The sequence below is a fragment of the Mesoplodon bidens genome, assembly GCF_964165515.1.
Source record: "Mesoplodon bidens genome assembly, chromosome: 2".
Taxonomy (NCBI): Eukaryota; Metazoa; Chordata; class Mammalia; order Artiodactyla; family Ziphiidae; genus Mesoplodon; species Mesoplodon bidens.
Window position 1 is genome coordinate 77,480,639 of NC_138177.1, and position 18,501 is coordinate 77,499,139.

Below are 18,501 nucleotides of genomic sequence, written 5' to 3' on the forward strand. Positions count from 1 at the left end.
TCAACACAAATTCACACATTAACAGTTAAAAAAGTATATAGAGAGACATATATTTACACAAATTAGAAACTACAGTCTCAAGTCCTGCATTAGGGATTGAGAGGATGGACATCAGGAGCAACAGAAGGATGGCTTCTCATCTGTTCTAGGTCTCCCATGGTCATCTCTCTGGTCATGGTGGGTAGACCAGGAGGGGATGGGGTACGGCTCCAGTCTGATGGCAGAGTTACTGGCAAATTGTGGCAACAAGGCCCCTCTCCAGATAGTTTCTTAGGATCACCAGGGATGACAGGAGATGCTGTAGTAGTAGATGGAACTGGAGTGGTTGGGGCTGAGTGGGTGAAGGGCTGTACTCCATGCTGGAGGAAAAGGATGACACCAATGCTGGTTCCAGTGCCTAAAGGACCATGGCTAAAGGAGATGGTACCTGGGGAACTGAGAGGGGGATTGCAAATTGGAGTAGTGTGGATCCAAGTGAGGTTCATAGCTGGCCATTCAGTGAGGTGCCAAGGCTGCTTTGGTTTCAATATTAGCTGTCCTAGCTGTGTCTGGTCCATCTTTTCCACAGAAAGTGCAGGAGAGGAAGCAGCTGGATAACTGTGGTGGCCTGGAGAATGCTAGGGACGGGGAGAAAAGAGAAAAAATTATGTGAGAAAGCTTTCAGATTAACTTCACCTGGTTGCTTAAACATTTGCTTTCCTTGGGAACTCTGTAATGCTAACATACCTTGTTTTATGCAATAGATAATTTCCTGTCAGGCCATGATTAAGTAAAAGCTTTAGTAACCAAACTGTACTTTCATTTATTTAACAAATTCTTGTACCACACACTATATAGGCGCTGGCTATTCACATGTATACAAAATAAAACAAACAGTCCCATAGATTCTCACTATTTATAAACTAATTTATTTTAGAACTTCTAAAAAGTCTATTTTTAACTGGAATCATCATTTCCCAATTTCTGTATTTTAAGTTCTAATTTCCTATGTTGAATTCCTTAAAAAGTGTAGATTAATATGCAGGCAAGATCCTCCTGCTTATGTTTATGTATTTATTTTTTAATTTTTAAAATAAATTTATTTTATTTATTTATTTTTTTGGCTGCCTTGGGTGTTCGTTGCTGTGCGTGCATGGGCTTTCTCTAGTTGCGGCATGCAGGGGCTACTCTTTGTTGTGGTGCACGGGCTACTCATTGTGGTGGATTCCCTTGTTGCGAAGCATGGGCTCTAGGCGCACAGGCTTCAGTAGCTGTGGCACTTAGGCTCAGTAAGTGGTTGTGGCACAGGGGCTTAGTGGCTCTGCAGCATGTGGGATCTTCCCGGACCAGGGCTCGAACTCATGCCCCCTGCACTGGCAGGCAGATTCTTAGCCACTGCACCACCAGGGAAGTCCCCCTCCTGTTTTTTATTTTATTTAATTTATTTATTTGTTTATTTTTGGCTGCGTTGGGTCTTTGTTGCTGCGCGGGCTTTCTCTAGTAGTGGTGAGCAGGGGCTACTCTTCGTTGCGGTGCACGGGCTCCAGGCACACGGGCTTCAGTAGTTGTGGCACGTGGGCTCAGCAGTTGTGGCTTGTGGGCTCTAGAGTGCAGGCTCAGTAGTTGTGGCGCACGGCTTAATTGCTCCGTGGCATGTGGGATCTTCCCAGACCACGGCTCAAACCCGTGTCCCCTGGGTTAGCAGGCAGATTCTTAACCACTGTGCCACCAGGGAAGTCCCCTCCTGCTTATTTTTAAATCAATTATTCCCACAGCAGTTGAAAACAAGAACTGTCCATTAGCTACAGGAGACTTTTCTCTCCCTATCATTTGAGTGCCCCCTACATACTCTATTATTTGAAGGCACAGAAAATAGGTCATTCCACACTAGATCTAAGAATCTTTTCAGGGACTTCCCTGGTGGTACAGTGGTTAAGAATCCGCCTTCCAAGGCAGGGGACATGGGTCTGGGAAGATCCCACATGCAGCGGAGCAACTAAGCCCGTGCACCACAACTACTGAGTCCGCGTGCCACAATAACTGAAGCCTGTGCGCCTAGAGCCCGTGCTCCACAACAAGAGAAGCCCGCGCACCACAACGAAGACTGGCATCCGCTCACCGCAACTAGAGAAAGCCCGCGCGCAGCAACGAAGACCCAACACAGCCAAAATAAATAAAAAAATAATAATAAAAAAAGAATCTTTGCAACACTCTCCTTATGGGTACCCCATGGGTGCCTTCACCCCTCCCAGTGATGTACTTCTTGTGACCAGTCCTCAAAACCCATGCTTCCAGAGGGATACAAGGGTACTTGGGAAGGAGTAAAAAGAGGGAGAGGGAAAGGGGTTTAGGGGCAGCAGAAGAGAAAAGATTTGCAGAGAGAAGCTGAGGAATCTTCCTGCATGATTCATTTGGCCAGGTAAAAAGCATTCTGTATCTATGCAAAAAGCAGATAAGCTACAACATGAGGAACAGGGCTAAATTCCATGGAGTTCCTTGAAATGATCCAAACAAAATAGAACCCCAAAACACCTAGAAATCAAGACAATGAAGGAAGCTTAGGCATTCCCTTCCCGGAAAAGAAAACTTGTTGAAAAGATGAAAAGATCCAAAAGAAAATGGAAGAGGGAGCCCATTTCTGCATGTGCCCTTCATTTCTTTGGTTATTTCCCCACCTTTTCCTCAGGTTTATAAGTTCTCACCTTGGTCAGCTGACTATGCAGTGATGACTTCTGGGCAGCTATATGAGGAAACCAAGTCTTTAACATTCCTTCTACCTGTAGCAGGGTTCCTAGATAACGCTCTCTGTGGGGGGAAAAAAAGCCATTAGGTGTGAAAAAAGCAACAGGACAGGACTGGAGATAGCTCCTCTTTTATGAAGTACTGAGGAAAGAGCTCCTTTTTTATGAAGTACTGAGGAAAGAATCAAGGGGACTTACCCCATCTGTGGCTTCTGCAAAACACCTACTATACGCTGGATCCTGTCCATTGCCACGCTCTGCTGGAAACTGCTCAATCCTGGGGTCAGGAAAGAGAAAGAGAGCTCAAGGATTGAGATTCAAGAATTTAATCAGGTAAAGAAAAGACAGAAGGGGTTAAAATGGATTCACCTAAAGAAATTGTCACAGGAGAAAAAGCGAATCATTCCAGGCCCCAAACAAAGACTTAAGAGAAATACACATTCAAAACATATTTTGAGAGACAGAGAGATGAATGTAGCTCAAATGAATGCAAGTAATCAGATAACTACCTCTCTCAAATCGACCCATCTTCAGTCCATTCAGTAGGTCTGTGAGAGGGGGTATGAATCCTCGGAGCTCTTTACACTGTAGAAAAACGGGACAAAGGGTATGAGAAGACCAAGAACTGCCCACACCAGTACTTATTCTTCCATCTCCCAATCTGAGAGCCAATACTATCCTCATGGGGTCCTTACCAACCAACTGGGTGCTAAACCACTTGGTCGTATCTCCTTTCCCCAGCTTTCTCTTACCTTTTGAGCAAAGAGCAGGTCTCCTTCTGTGGTACAACCCTGGATGTTTAGACTGGTCTCCAATTCACCACCTCTTGATCTTTTGACCCCAGATCCTGACATAGAAGAAGCCAAGCCCCGCTGTTCCGAGTGAGATGCTGTAGGTTGCTTACTGGAAACCTTGGGTCGTTGCCTGCAGCGGATAGGACCAGGGCTGGGCCGAGAACCTCCCCTCTGACCAACAGTGTCTGGCCTGGGGCCATGGGCCCACTTGTCCTCCCTCTCACTATCCGAGGGGAAGCCAGAGTCACTGTTCACTGGGGAGGTGGAAAAAGAGGAATAAAGAGAGTAGGAAGAAACGCTAGATGGAGAATCCATGGGTTCAGAGGTAGGGGCTGGAGAGCAGCTCCCGGAGTACCCAAACATCGGGACCTGCAACTGAAGAGCAAAGCGAGGGAGTTTGAAACCAGAATCTGAGTATTAGGAAATGGACTGGGAGACTAGGGTGTACTGTCTGCTATCATAATATCTCTTCTCTCCCTCCCCAATATTACCTGTCTCAGGGACAATTTTAAAAGTCATCTTCCCCGCCTCCCCTCCTCCATTAAGAACCTGGATTGCCTCTCTGGCCTCCGCAGAGCAGCTCTTATCCTGACACAGACTCTTTCCCCTCAGTTCAGAGTAAATATAATGATTTGACACCTTTCCCCGGTTCACCTCTTCTGGTCTCATCCTGACCCCGCAGCGAGCCTCTCTACCTGAGACCACGCCACCGGCAAGCCGGAAATCTGCGGCACCCGAACCCACCTAGGGACCCGGCAGCAAACTCCCTCCTCTTGCCAAGCTTTCTGATCAGGATCCCTGCGCCGGACCATCTCCAGTCGCGCCTGCCACGTGATGCGATCCCTCGCAATACCAATATCCGCGTTGGGTCCCTAAGCCCACTCCCACCGGGTCTGATTCTCCTGCGCGGATCGCTCCCTGACCTGAGTCTCCTCACCTGTGTCGGTCGGCTCAGCCCAGGCTTTCTCCAGCTCCTACTCCGACTGTCGGGTCAGGGCTACCCACCTCCACCTCCCTCCCACTGGGTCCCGCCCCTTCCCCCTCCCAGACACGTGCAGCTCCGCACGTGCCTTCCCCCGGCGTACACAGACCTCGCACCCTCATTGGTTGTCTAGCCGGTGGCACGTGACTCTCGTTACTGAAGTTCACCTTCCATTTGCTACAGCATACAGGGGCTCGGCCAATAAAGAGGCAGTCAGGTGACGATTGGTTGGAGGTAAGCATTCCGTGCTCCGCCCCTACATGCGGCTAGTGAGGAGGACCCGGTGATGAGAGAAGGAGGAGGATGGAAAAAGAGTGGAAAAGAAGGGAGGGGAGGAAAAGGGCGGAGCCTGTGGCTTTAAATAGGATGGTGGTGTGCCGGAGCCGCGCAGCTGGAGTGTGCAGACTGGTTGTGTGATCTAAGGGGTGAGCCTTGAGATGTGGGACTCTTGGCTCTTCCTTGGGAACCGACCCCTCTGCCTCCTCTTTCAGCGCCTCAGCTCACGAGTGCAGCACGTGGAAACGATCAGCGACTTGCGTCTGCAACGTGTGTGAGAGAATGGATGTGTGCCACTATGTATACTCTCCCCCTCTCGGCGGCCCAGCTCTCGTGACTCCCCGGTCTCTGTTTCACCCTCCCCTCCTCCTCCTCCTACAAGTTGGGTGCCTCCTGCCCTGCTGGGTGAGGAGGGTGGGGATTGCTGCCAGAACACCGCGTCCTTTCCCCGGCTCCCGCTGGGGCGGCTCCACCAGCCCTTTCCTTATGTAACCCGCCACGCACGTTACCAGCTCAGATGCCAGCCCGCCACGACTCCAGAGGTCAAAGCCCCGCTGGGTTGCTCCTGACTTTTCTACCCCGGTTCCCCACGACTCCAGAGGTCAAAGCCCCGCTGGGTTGCTCCTGACTTTTCTACCCCGGTTCCCCGGGCCCTGCGCCCTTAGTTCTGTGTTTCTTAGCACAAGAAAAGGAGAGTGGGTAGGTCTCTATCTCCTAGATTATGTACTTGTCCAGCTTCAGTTTCTTCATTTGTCCTCTGGAGAAGATTTGAAGGACGGAGGGTGGCAAGTCCGGAGTTTACTATTCACTGGCCCTTGCAGTGCTTTGTTTTGTTGTTTGTTTGTTTTCTTTTGCTGTGTCGGGAGGCTTGCGGGATCTCAGTTCCCCAACCAGGAATTGAATCCGGGTGACCGCAGCGAAAGCCCGTAGTGCTAACCACTAAGCCACCGGGGAACTCCCCCTTGCAGTATTGAGAGCACAGTGGAGAGAAGGGGACAGGACCCAGGGACTGTGGGCTGATTGAAGCTATAACATCGAAGAGGCCGCAAGGGGGCAGCCCAGTTCTTATTAGGGTCGAAGGATAAAAGGAAAAAAATTGTTTTTCTTTTTAAAGTTTGTCCCTGGGCTTCCCTGGTGACGCAGTGGTTAAGAATCCGCCTGCCGATTCAGGGGACACAGATTCGAGCCCTGGTCGTGGAAGATCCCACGTGCTGCGGAGCAACTAAGCCCATGTGCCACAACTATTGAGCCTGCACTCTAGAGCCCGCAAGCCACAACTACTGAAGGCCACGCGTCTAGAGCCCGTGCACCACCACAAGAGAAGCCACCGCTATGAGAAGCCCGCGCACCGCAACCAAGAATAGCCCCCACTCGCCGCAACTAGAGAAAGCCTGCAGCAACAAAGACCCAAAGCAGCCAAAAATAAATAAATAAATTTATAAAAAGAAAAAAACAGTTTGTCCCCGAATGCCTTAATTACTAACTGAAAAGGTACATAGTTAGGGGCTGGAGGGGGGAGATAAGGGGAGGAGGGTGTGAATTTTTAAAATCTATTCTAAGTAGTTTTTGATATTTTACATATGTTTAACAATGTGCTTATTTTATAAAAAGGAAAAAAGGGTTCCACTTCAACTTCAACTTTCTTTCTCCAAACATACTGTCTCAACACCATATATGATAAAGCAAAACAGTAGAATTAGAGGGAATTATAGGCTGTGAATAAACCTGTTGTTTGTGGGTGTTTTTCTCCATTCTTCCCAAAATTTCAGGGTTTATTTTTTCACAGCCCTAAAAATTCCCTCTAACTCTACTGTCGCCTAACTCCCTTTCTAATCTACCCTTCCCACACCTATATCCTGGTGCTCTCTTCAGTGTTGCAGCTTTAGAACTGACCCTCATAAAAGAGTAGAGAGTAACCAGATTACTTCATTTATTTATTTAATCTTCCACTTTCCTCTTCCCAACTCCCCATCCAATGAGTCGTAGCAGCCTTCCCTCTCCTAAAAAAAAAAAAAAAAAAACGAAGAAAGGGAAAAACAAAAAAACAGGGTCAGGGGACTCAGGAAGCCCCTCCCACCTCTATGGAAACCCCCCAGATTTCTTATTTTGAGCTAGATTTCCCCATGACATCCACTAGATGTGTCCCCCTCCCCTCTTTACTCCTTCCTTCTGCTAAACCCCTTCATGCCCATAGTTATTTAGATTACCAACTTAAATTCCTTCCCTATAATACAGGTTTCTCTTCCTTCCCCCTTTCCACCATCTCTCCCCTACATTAGGGAACCACCCCCACTTCTGCCTCTTGACTCTGCCAGGTTGTAGGGCCCCTCCCATTTCCCCCTCTAGCACCTGAAGAGCCTTAAACCAGGCCAGGCTGGAACCAGCTTTGATTCCTCAAGGCAGACTGGAAACTTGGAGAAGTTTCTTCTCCATTCCACCTGCTTCTGCTCTAGGAGGTCCTGAAATCCTCCCAGTTAAGAAAAAGTAATGACTCTTATGACAAAGGCCTTTGCCTCAACATCTCCTAAACCTCCTTAAAGTTAGATAAGATTTTTCTATATGTGATCCCTCTTTAAGCAGCTCAGAGAGAATTGACCAGGCTGGAAACACTAGCCAGAGATACTGGTAAAATTGCTTCACAGACTCCCCCAAGGCCAGTGGCTGCACTCTCACCTTCTACATGAAATACATCCCCCCCTGAACGAGGGCCCAGGACAGGAGGAGTGCACCAGGACTCTGCAGACTGGATACAGCATTGTTCAGATCTGGACTCTGCTAAAATACAGACATCCCCTCATAGTAGGCTAGTGTCACCCTTCCTACTGCCCACCTCCCACTCTGGAAGGATAGCCATCTCTTTACACCAATCTCTATCTTCTTTCCTCTGAGCTTAGAGAAAGATCCAGCCCTCCTCCCCATCACTATAAGAAGTCCTTTCCTCTGTGCCTTTCAGCCATTCCTGACCATACCTGGGAGACCTGACTCAATTCAATGAGATGTTTTTTGTTTTGTTTTTTAAGCTATGTGCATGACACTATGCTAGTCACTGTGCTAGGTGCCATAGGGGGGACATAAATATAATTAAGACAGTGGTTCTGTCCTCACGGAGTTTACAATCTAAAGGGAGCCTACTATACACTTGAAAATATTTATCTGTCTTTGTCAAGCATCAGCTTTCCATTTCTACTAATTCTTCCCATCTGTGTTCAACTATATTCAGACTGCACTTTGATCCTGTTGCCCTTTCTAGCTGTTGCTTCTCTTTTTGCATTACCAGATTTCTCAGATGGTCGGTCTATCCTCTCCCTCCACTTCCTCACAATGTATTCCCGCTCTAACTCCACAAAATCTAGCTTTTGCTACATCCACTCAATTAAAACTGCTTTCTCTGTGATTATCAATCACCTCCTTCTCCTTGGCCTCTTGGGAGCTTTTGATTGATTGTATTAAGCTTTCTCTTCTAGGCTTTAAAATACAAATCTGGCTATCTGCCTACCTCTCCAATCAGCTTGTCTCCATTTCCTTTGTTGATTCCTCTTCTACTAACTACCGGCACAGTCATTGGCCTTTTGGTCTTCTGTGTGTACTGGCTCTAATGAGCTCTACTTTTGTAACTGTGACTTTGCACTTAGAACTGTAGCACTGACTTAATTCAGCTACCTTTACGACACCCTCATGGTGCTGTCACTATAAATTCAGCTTGGCAAATACCAAATTTATAACTTCACTCCTAAATCACTCTAATCTCCCACAGTTCCCATTCTGGTCAACCATTTTCCCAGATATCCATGTTTAAAACTTTTAAGTTATTTTAACTCTCTCCTCATTTATTGCCCATATGAAATTATCACTGGAGCAAGGCATTTTCTTCAAAATGTTTCTTATTTTTCTCCTCTCCATTCAAAATGCCACTTCCCTAGTCCAGACCTTTAATGGATTGTTTCTGGACTGATGCAAATCTCATGAGTCTCTCTCCACTCCACTGCATCCTTCATACAACCAGGTAAATCATTTTTCGAAAATACCACTTTCACTGTGTGTTTACCACACTGAAGAACTTACTAGGCTCCCTATTGCTTATAAGTCTGAACCTTTCCTGATACTTCAGACTCTGTAATTTGGCCCTATCTTCCCATATGTGAGATTACCAAGCAAATATTTGGAGCATTGTAAATTTTATTTCTTAATTTCCCACTGTTCCTTTCCATATACCCTCTCCTTCAGTCATACTCCATCCACTAAATATACCCTGCTGGTTCCATCCCCCTTGTCTATGCAGCTCTTTCACTCTTGGGATAACTATTCTTCCCCCTAATTGCTTTCATCCTTTCATAACTTCCTGCCAATCAAAAGCTCACCTATTCTTCAAAGTGTATTTCAAGCATAATTACCTCCTAAAAGCCTTCCAGACAACTTCAGCCTGTGCTAGTGTCTCTCCTTCCACAGCCTAAAGTACTTGTTTGTCATATGCTGTCAAATGTATATGCAATTTAACATTGTTACAAATCTTTTCATTTTGTTTTAAATGTTTCATAAGTGTAAACTTGAGTTTTATGAATACTTTGAGGACACTAACAACATCACAGATTTCTTTTTCATCATCATCAGCATCACCAGCAGCTTTAGGCATAGGTTACTTACACATTAAATACTATTCAACTGAAATTTAACTGCACCAAATCTTCCCAGTGTTCTGTATATGGGTTAGTATTAAATCTCAGTGAAAGAGATGATGGCCAAGCTGAGATGAACACCTGCATTGTAGTACTAGTTATTTGGCTCCCCCATCCACCAAACCCTCCCTCTGCTGCACATCACCAGCCCTGGGATCCATCCAGGGTAAGAGTTGTCTGTCTCCCTCCCCCCCTTATCCCCAATCCACTCACTGGTTCCATTGTCACTGGTTTCTCTGTTACAGGCTTCTGATGGTCTGCAGGGTCTGTTTCACGACTTATGGTAGTCTCTACTGCTTCATTTACCTCCTTATCCAACTTGTTCTGCCCTCAGTAGGATTAGGAAACACAGAGTTATTACTGCCTCCATCCAACATCCTCATAGATTTTCTATTTAGAGTTCTTTTCTCCTTCACCACCTCTTCTCCCCCCTCCCCATCCCCCAAGATTTAAACTCAGGGATCTTCCCTACTTCATGTTTGCATGGATTATGTACAATCCCGTTCACCATTTCCCTTGACTCAAGGATTGTTCCTCCCTTTCAGTGTCTTAGCAAACCTACTGCATTCTGGCTTCATCCCCAGCTTTGGTTAACAAATTTGTTTTGGGCTCACTACCTAGTTTCAGTTCACCTAACTAATTTTTATTCCTGTTCATCATTTACATTTCAACAATGCCCAGTTTCTTTTTAACTGTTACCTATCCTGATCCTCCTAGAGGGTCATGTAGATATCACTCACCAGCTTGTTCTCTGACTCAAACATAGAGTAATCAACAGTGAAGTCTGCACCAAAGTCATCTGGGGAGGAGGAAAAAAATTAGTAGTAACAAAGGTAGCACTAGATCTGGAAATGAGAAGAGAAAGAAATTGTTCAGAATACTTCAATTTGCTCAAGTTGTAAAATTTACTGGTATAATTCTAATGAACTTTTTTTTTTTAATTCTAATGAACTTTTGATGTTAAAATGTTTGTGAATGTGTATGCATTTATATTTTTAATCTGGTGTCTAAAATCATGTACAAATTTGAAAAATTTCACGTTGTTTCAATCAATTTCTAAAGGATTGAAAATCACTAGTTGGAGACATAACATCATGAGCTTGATAGTCTTTGCTCATAGCCACATTTCTCTCTGACCTAGTTATACCATTGTAAAGGAAAAGTCAAAGTGTCAGAACTGAGCACCACCCAAACCTCTCACCATCCTGCGAAGGGTCAGAACCTTATACATACTCACCATAGTTGGGGGTGACTGTGTAATAATAGACCACCTGATAATAGTCATCCTCTTCCAGTCCTTCTTCATCCTCATATTCTTGTCCTAGGGGGACAAGGACTAGAGGTCAGGGGGCATCTGGAACTCCTTAGCAATAGAAGGACACCTGACATTGACCTCAGCTCTATCAGTTTCCTTTCCTTCTGCCTCCACTCTACTATCTCCCTGCCTCTGTACCTCTAAACCTTTCTCAGTCTTCTGGGCTCCATAACTCTGATGAGACCTGTTACACTGTGCCCTTTCAATCCGGGAACTCCCAGAAGAGAAAACGGGTCCCTTCACACACTGTAAGCCAAACTAAGCCTTAAAAAGGTAGGAAGCAGAGGGACACCAGAAATTAAGACCTCCAAATCCACTCCTCAGTATGCTCTAAACCTACTGTATTTGTGGGAGATGTTCTATTATCAGTGTCTCCCACAACTAACACACACACACAGCCTTTTGGACTTGGGCTTTAGTTCCAGTTTCAACGCTAACTAGTAGAATATCTCTGAACAAGCCAGTTAACATCCGCTTTCTTAAAATGAGTCAGCTGGACTAAATGATCCATCTGCATTAGTTTTTCTTCCTTTTGAGGATTAAAAATATGTGGCTTGGACTTGATTGGGTCAGGAATTCTAGGCCTCCTGCTAAATATTTCCCTAAGCTCCTTGAATGCTCTCTCTTAACGCCAAGCAATGACACAGAGTCTGGAGGAAAAGGAAACAATGAGAGCACCTGGCAGACTGGGAACAAAGGAGGGAAGGAGCCAAACTACTTTGGGGACCTTGTCCCTGAAGGCAGACAGTACTCACTATCCTAAAGGCCACCCCTTCTGTGTCTTTACTAATATAAAGTTTTTCTCCAGCTCGCTGGGAAAGAAGATACCCTGGCTTCCCTCGCTTGTTTCAGACTGCCCCACCTTCAAAGAGTCCACCTCTCTCCACTCTCACTTTAGTCCTTCTCATCTTGTTCAACTCTGTGGTGATGGCAAGCTGAGTGCACTCTTGTTAGGACCTCCCCATGGCTGGGGCTCCATCCCCGTCAGCTGTCTCTTCTTTGACAGGACTATGCTCTCCTCCCCTTTTCCTGGCCCTAATTTCCAGGTTCCCCCTCTGCCCTGACATCTAACACAGCTGAGAAAGTGGTATCACTCCTTATTGAACTGCACCTCCCGCCCTCTCCTCATTTTCTTTTCTCCCACCCCATTTATGGTAGAAGACCTGGCTCAAAAGCTCAGGGAGAGACGTGTACTTACCCAGGATGAGTGGAACAGCAAGGATGGCTACAAAGAGGACATCCATTCTGGATTCTGCACTAGTGCCTTGAAAGTAAAAAAGGAAATTACAGCGTTTCCCACCAAACTTACCCCGCCTTCTGCCCTCCTCCAAAGCAGGGAAGGAGCTGCAGCAATCCTTCTCCCAGGGGGGGAATTCCCCGCCCACTTGCTGACTGACTGGGCCATCAGTTACTACCAGTGCGGTCCTCAGCCACAGCTGCCCAGATCAACATAGGCAAAGTGAACTTTGATGGAAACATGTTCATTGAGACCCTCTGGCTCTAGACTAGATCCATTCAGGCCTCCTGCTGCCACTTCCAGAAAAACAAAACAAACAAACAAACCCACAAAAAACCCCAAAAAACCCAAACCAAACAACAACAAAAACCCCAGCCTACCAAGGAGTTTCCCCTCTCCCCTACTTTCCTTCCTTGTTCCCAGTCCTCACAAAAAGCTCATCCTCCCTCTCTCTGTCCCTAACTTACTATCACTATCCAGAGCTGCCCTTCTCTCTGAGGCTTCATCACAATCTCTTTCTTCACTGTCAAAATATTCTGAGGGGGCCTCCCTGGTGGCGCAGTGGTTGAGAGTCCGCCTGCCGATGCAGGGGATACGGGTTCGTGCCCCGGTCCGGGAGGATCCCATATGCCGCGGAGCGGCTGGGCCCGTGAGCCATGGCCGCTGAGCCTGCGCATCCGGAGCCTGTGCTCTGCAACGGGAGAGGCCACAACAGTGAGAGGCCCACATACCGCAGAAAAAAAAAAAAAAAAAAAAAAAAAAAAAAAAAATATTCTGAGGAAGGGATGAGCATTTTTTTCTGGACTGAAAATAGTCTCCCTTCTCTGCGTGTCTCGGACTATGAAGTATGGGAACAATATCAACATCATTGTCTGACTCTCCAAGCACCTGCTGCATTGCTTCTGATTAAAAAAAAAAAAACAAACCCAACTTTCAGTTAAGACTAGTTACTTCCTCTCTGCTAAGTACTGATCTCACCTCACCTCTTTCTCAACTTTCTGCACACAGGATGGGAAAAGGGAGGAAGCAGGTAGTCTCTTTCCCTGCTGTATATGCCACACCCCTTCTCCCACTTTCAGTCACTTGGTATGTCCCCTTCATTCTAGCCTACAGGGTGGAGTTCATCTTATCCTTCTCTCTGCTTTTATATTTCCCATTTTCATTCAATTCAATTTAGAAACATCAAACATAACGTATGTGCTAGGCACAGTGTGCTAGGCCTAGTCTGATAGGCAATTCAGGGTTCAGAGGCAAGGGAATAAGAAAAGAATGCAGGTATTTTTTTTAAGGGAGTTAATAAACATTCATTCAACATCTACTATGAGTCAGACACTATGCAAGTCTCTGTGGAACTACCAATGAACAAGATAGGTTTGATTCCAGTTCTTAAGTCAGCAAATGCTGTGGTAACAGCTCAAAGGAGAGATGAGAAGAGTTGTCTTATCCCTATGTCTTCTGGCTTGCTATGCTCAGAAGCAAGACAATAGAGTCTTGAGCACTGGCCAGGATGTTCCCACCCTCTTAACCTTATTGGGGGAGGATTTGCGTGGTGACTTCTCACGTACATCTATATAATCTATTCCTTCAGCTCCTTCCCAGAATTTCCTGGAAAAAAATGTAAAACTCTTATGTGGATATACATCTATACATTGACATAAATCATTTCGAGGAAGGAAGGTAAGCCTGGTTCTCTCTGAAGAATTTCTATTGTTTTTTTGAGTACTTTGATTACTCTCTCAAGAACAATATTCCAGTTTCCCTCAGTTTCCCATGCTGGTACTCTTTTTCCTAAACATCCTCCCTAAGGACAAACCCCACCTGCATCCAAATGAGGATACAATACTCTCTTCTCATACTTTAATTTTCTTTCGCTCTAATATGCATCCCCTGCGCCTTCCCTTCCCCCAGCCTGAGGAAAAGACACCAGTGAGGTTCATTTTCAGAAAATAAATGGAGGAAGTATGACATAAAAGGAACTGAGTAACTTGGCGAGGTAGGGGTGGGGGGGTGTCATTTTCCAACTCCATAGCTCGAATTGCTTTTTACAAACAACTTTAACTCCCGATTTTAACTCAAAATCCCCTCTAACCTTCCTAACATTGCTCTCCAGGCTCCTTTTACTTCCCTCTGATGCTCTTGTCATTACGGATGAAGGCTTCATTAGCGATACACTGTATTTCATGCTTCCTATACTAGCCTGTTCAAAGAGCTCCTACTTTTAAGTGTAACCTTCATCTCTTAGGCAGTAGCTCTAGCTCATTTCCTCTCATTCAAGTAAGAACAATACCCGTCCCTATCTCCCTGCACCCTCTATCCTGTGCTTTCTTTGTATTTGTCCTTTAGGTTCCAACAGGATCTTCCCCCCTCTACAGCTCTTCAAGAAGCGTAGGATTGCTACCACCCTGTCCCATAAAATACCGAAAGGGAACAGCGACCAAGGTCGAACCGAACCCAGGAAACTGGGCTCGGGCCCAGCCCACTGGTTTAACCGTCTGGAGCCACTCCCAGGGCCGAGGTCCATGAGGAAGGCAGGACTACAACTCCCAGCACGTCGTGAAGCCACGCCCCCGCCTCCGCAGCTCCGCCCCCGCGGGTTCTCCATTGGCCTCCAGGGGGTGGGGATTAGATGGGAGGTGGCCATGGGGCCGCGGCAGGGGTTTGTCCCCTCCTCGGCTACCGTAGAGGAAGTCGCGCCGACCTGTATCTGGGGTTTCGGTGTCCCCGCCTTCCCGGGGGTCCGGGGTGACATTGCACCGCGCCCCTCACGGGGTCGCGTCGCCACCCCACGCGGACTCCCTGGCTGGCGTGCTTCATCCCTTCGCCTCTCTTGGCCGGGCCCCCACCTCGCCCCCAGCTGCCCAGCCATGGGGGCCGCAGTGTTTTTCGGATGCACTTTCGTCGCTTTCGGCCCGGCCTTTGCGCTTTTCTTGATCACTGTGGCAGGAGACCCGCTTCGCGTCATCATCTTGGTCGCCGGGTGAGTTAAGGGGTTGGGGAGACGCGGGAGGACGCCGAAGAGAGAGATCCTAAAGGGGCTGGAGGAACTGGGGCGAGCCTGGGAGCCTGAGAGGGGGAGACAAGTCGGAGGTGAAGATTGGAGAGGGTCGAGTCAGGGATCTGGGTGATTCGCCCTTTCCCGCAGTTGGTTTCCGTCTTCCAGAGATCGCACAGATTTCTCCTGTACTCCTCCTGCGACGTCCGAGGAGGCCCAAGGCGAAGACTTGGAAGGGGGCTGTGCTGACCTCGGCCGGCCCTAAGGGAGTATCCAGGAATGGATACCTCGCCCTCCTGTCCTCCTACACTCTGGCTCTCATCACTCTGAAGACTCTTTAATCAGATTTCTTACCCTTTCCCTGCGTTCACATCCCTACAAACTCCCTTGGTGGAGACACCTATCCTATCTCCTCCCTGTCTCCCTGGACAATCCGGAAGTCTAACTTCCACTTTTTATGCTGCAGCCTTTGTTGCTTCCCCTCTTTGATTTCCCTGGTTGCCCCCTACCCTTGCTTGTCTGATTGCCTTTGTCTTTCCTCAGGGCATTTTTCTGGCTGGTCTCCTTGCTCTTGGCCTCTGTGGTCTGGTTCATCTTGGTCCATGTGACCGACCGGTCAGATGCCCGACTCCAGTATGGCCTCCTGATTTTTGGTGCTGCAGTCTCTGTCCTTCTACAGGAGGTGTTCCGCTTTGCCTACTACAAGCTGCTTAAGTAAGAAGATGGGGTGGTCTGGAGGGGAGAAGGGCAGAGGACTGAACTATAAGTGGGGCAGCCCTGGGTGGTGGTTTGGACGAGGAGGTACTAAGGGAAGATTTAGAGGGGAAGGCGATTCCTGCCCTCCCTCATGTTTCCCCTATCCCACCCACCCCACCCCAGGAAGGCAGATGAGGGGTTAGCATCGCTGAGTGAGGACGGAAGATCACCCATCTCCATCCGCCAGATGGCCTATGGTGAGCCAAGGGAGAGGGACTGGAGGAGGGAGTTGGACATTCCTCTCTCCCAGGGAAGTCTCTAAACGTCCACATGTCCTAAGCGGCTTCTTGTTTTTCTTCATACCTGACTTCCAAGGAGAGGTGGTCTGGAGGGAGGGTAGGTGTGGGGGAACTGTGACTGGGAATGGGGAGGGATCACTTGTAATAAGGCTATAGTGATCTTTGACATTGATGAAACCCTCCCTCCCCCCAGTTTCTGGTCTTTCCTTCGGTATCATCAGTGGTGTCTTCTCTGTTATCAATATTTTGGCCGATGCACTTGGGCCAGGTGTGGTTGGGATCCATGGAGACTCACCCTATTACTTCTTGACTTCAGGTAAGATCCACTTTCTTTCTTGCCTCCATGCCCCATTCATCCCTGACCCTGATCTGATTTATTGGCCTTCCCTGGGAGACTTCTTTGGCTCAACATCTCAGGAGGCTGGGAGAAGATGAGGGATGTATCTCATCCCCATCTCCCTCCCTGCAGCCTTTCTGACAGCAGCCATTATCCTGCTCCATACCTTTTGGGGAGTTGTGTTCTTTGATGCCTGTGAGAGGAGACGGTACTGGGCTTTGGGCCTGGTGGTTGGGAGTCACCTACTGACATCGGGACTGGTGAGTTGGGGACAGGGGCCTGAGTTAGAGAGAAAAGAACTTAATGGTGAGTGGGATGGAGGGGAAATATATTCTCACTTCTTAACATTTAAAAATTTATCTTGGGAGGAGGCAGAAAGGTGAGTCTTTAGACGTCTCTCACCTCAGCATCAATTGTATAACCTGCTCTGGGGATGCTCTAGGGAGGAGTTTGAATGGATTAGTCAAACTAATGCAGATGGCCTGAGGTGAGCAGGAGTGGCAGAAACCTCTGAGGGGGCTGAAAAATCACAAATGCCCTTAACCGCAAGGTATTGGTGTTCTGAAGGACTGGGAGATTCGAGTGAGATATCTGGGGGAGATTTGGGTCAAAGGCACAAAGAGAATATGGGGATTAGAGGAAGAATCTAACCTCTTTTCTACTCTTTCCCCCATCCCCAGACATTCCTGAACCCCTGGTACGAGGCCAGCCTGCTGCCCATCTATGCAGTCACTGTTTCCATGGGGCTCTGGGCCTTCATCACAGCTGGAGGGTCCTTCCGAAGTATCCAGCGCAGTCTCTCGTGTAAGGACTGACTACCTGGACTGATCGCCTGACAGATCCCACCTGCCTGCCCACTGCCCGTGACTGAGCCCAGCCCTAGCCCGGGTCCATTGCCCACCATTCTCTGTCTCCTCGTCGGTCTATTCCACCACCTTCAGGGTTTTGCTTTGTCCACTCATGACCTTTAGTCTCTAGGCTTTACCAGGAGCAGTCTGGGTTCAGCCAGTCAGTGACTGGTGGGTTTGAATCTGCACTTATCCCCACCATCTGGGGACCCCCCCCTGTTGTCCAGGACTCCCCATGTGTCAGTGCTCTGCTCTCACCCTGCCCAAGACTCACCCCCATTCCCCTCTGCAGGCCGACGGCAGGAGGACAGTCGGGTGATGGTGTATTCTGCCCTGCGCATCCCACCCGAGGACTGAGGGAACCTTGGGGGGGACCCCTGGGCCTGGGGTGCCCTCCTGATCTCCTCGCCCTGTATTTCTCCATCTCCTGTTCTGGACAGTGCAGGTTGCCAAGAAAAGGGACCTAGTTTAGCCATTGCTGTGGAGATGAAGTCAATTGGAGGCTCAAGGGTAGACGAGCTCTGAGTTTCCCAGTACCCCCTCCCTAGACTGGATATCTTAGTCTTTTTCTCAGGTCTGAGGGGAACCATTTCTGGTGTGATAAAGACCCCCAAATTGCCTTTTTTTTTTTTTTGAAACGGGAGGAGGGAAGAAGTATGTGTTAATTCTTCTCCTAACCTCCTTGGACTATATTTTCCCTCCTCAAATTGCTCCTTATGGCTGGGCGTATATCTGTCCAGCTTTCCCCTTGGTCCCAGGCTTTGGGGGAAAGGAAGGAAGTGCATGTTTGGGAACTGGTATTACTGGAACTAATGTTTCAACCTCCTTGACCACCAGCATCCCTCCTCTCCCCAAGGTGAACTGGAGGGTGCTGCGGGGAGCTGGCCCACTCCAGAGCTGCAGTGCCACTGGGGGAGTCAGCCTACCGTGACATCGCAGGGAAGGAGGGCAGATTTTTTTCTAGTTTTTAATTAGGGGGTGTGGGGGGGCGGGGAGGTTTTCTATAAACTGTATCATTTTCTGCTGAGGATGGCGTATCCCATCCTTTTAATCAAGGTGATTGTGATTTTGACCAATAAAAAGGACTTTATAATTGTGGGGGAACTTGGCTTTAAAAGGAGGGGATAACATGTTGATTGAGGTTTCTGCCCTCTCATGTCTCTTTTCCAACCTCCCTCCTAACCTGGCAACCTCTGGTTCCCTCCAAGCATAGCTTCGATACAAGGGCAGAAATCTGGGCTGGGGGTCTAACATGTCAGAAGCTCTGGGTTAAGCATTTTCCAGCAGTGGATCTCCCCTTCTCCAGGATTGGGGTAAAAGGAGTTACTCACC

The 18,501-nt window shown here is 47.8% G+C and overlaps 1 protein-coding gene across 6 annotated transcripts; it reads right to left on the bottom strand.

The window, feature by feature from the left end:
- Positions 1 to 14,972, bottom strand: LOC308629334 (circadian-associated transcriptional repressor-like). 6 transcript variants are annotated; one of them, XM_081257037.1, is made up of 10 exons: positions 14,416 to 14,972; positions 11,959 to 12,024; positions 10,683 to 10,766; positions 10,186 to 10,244; positions 9,659 to 9,769; positions 3,473 to 3,889; positions 3,230 to 3,305; positions 2,919 to 2,997; positions 2,682 to 2,784; positions 1 to 617 (listed from the first exon to the last, which is right to left on the bottom strand). In XM_081257037.1, exons 1-10 carry the CDS (start codon positions 14,960 to 14,962, stop codon positions 90 to 92), a joined length of 2,070 nt encoding a protein of 689 aa, XP_081113163.1. In that variant the 5' UTR covers positions 14,963 to 14,972; the 3' UTR covers positions 1 to 89. The 6 variants fall into 6 exon arrangements, with proteins under 6 accessions (XP_081113163.1, XP_081113165.1, XP_081113166.1 ...); XM_081257039.1 differs by lacking the exon at positions 14,416 to 14,972 and adding an exon at positions 12,465 to 12,503; XM_081257038.1 differs by having other exon boundaries at positions 446 to 607.
- Positions 14,973 to 18,501: the final 3,529 nt, after the last annotated feature.

What these genes read in the sequence shown, in the direction of transcription:
- LOC308629334 (XM_081257037.1), bottom strand. Translation starts at nt 14,962, where the DNA reads ATGATGACGCGAAGCGGGTCTCCTGCCACAGTGATCAAGAAAAGCGCA. An exon ending in CACAGTCACCCCCAACTATG is followed by an intron (nt 10,245 to 10,682) that starts GTGAGTATGTAT and finishes CCTCCTCCCCAG; the next exon opens with ATGACTTTGGTGCAGACTTC. An exon ending in TTGCAGAAGCCACAGATGGG is followed by an intron (nt 2,785 to 2,918) that starts GTAAGTCCCCTT and finishes TTCCCCCCACAG; the next exon opens with AGAGCGTTATCTAGGAACCC.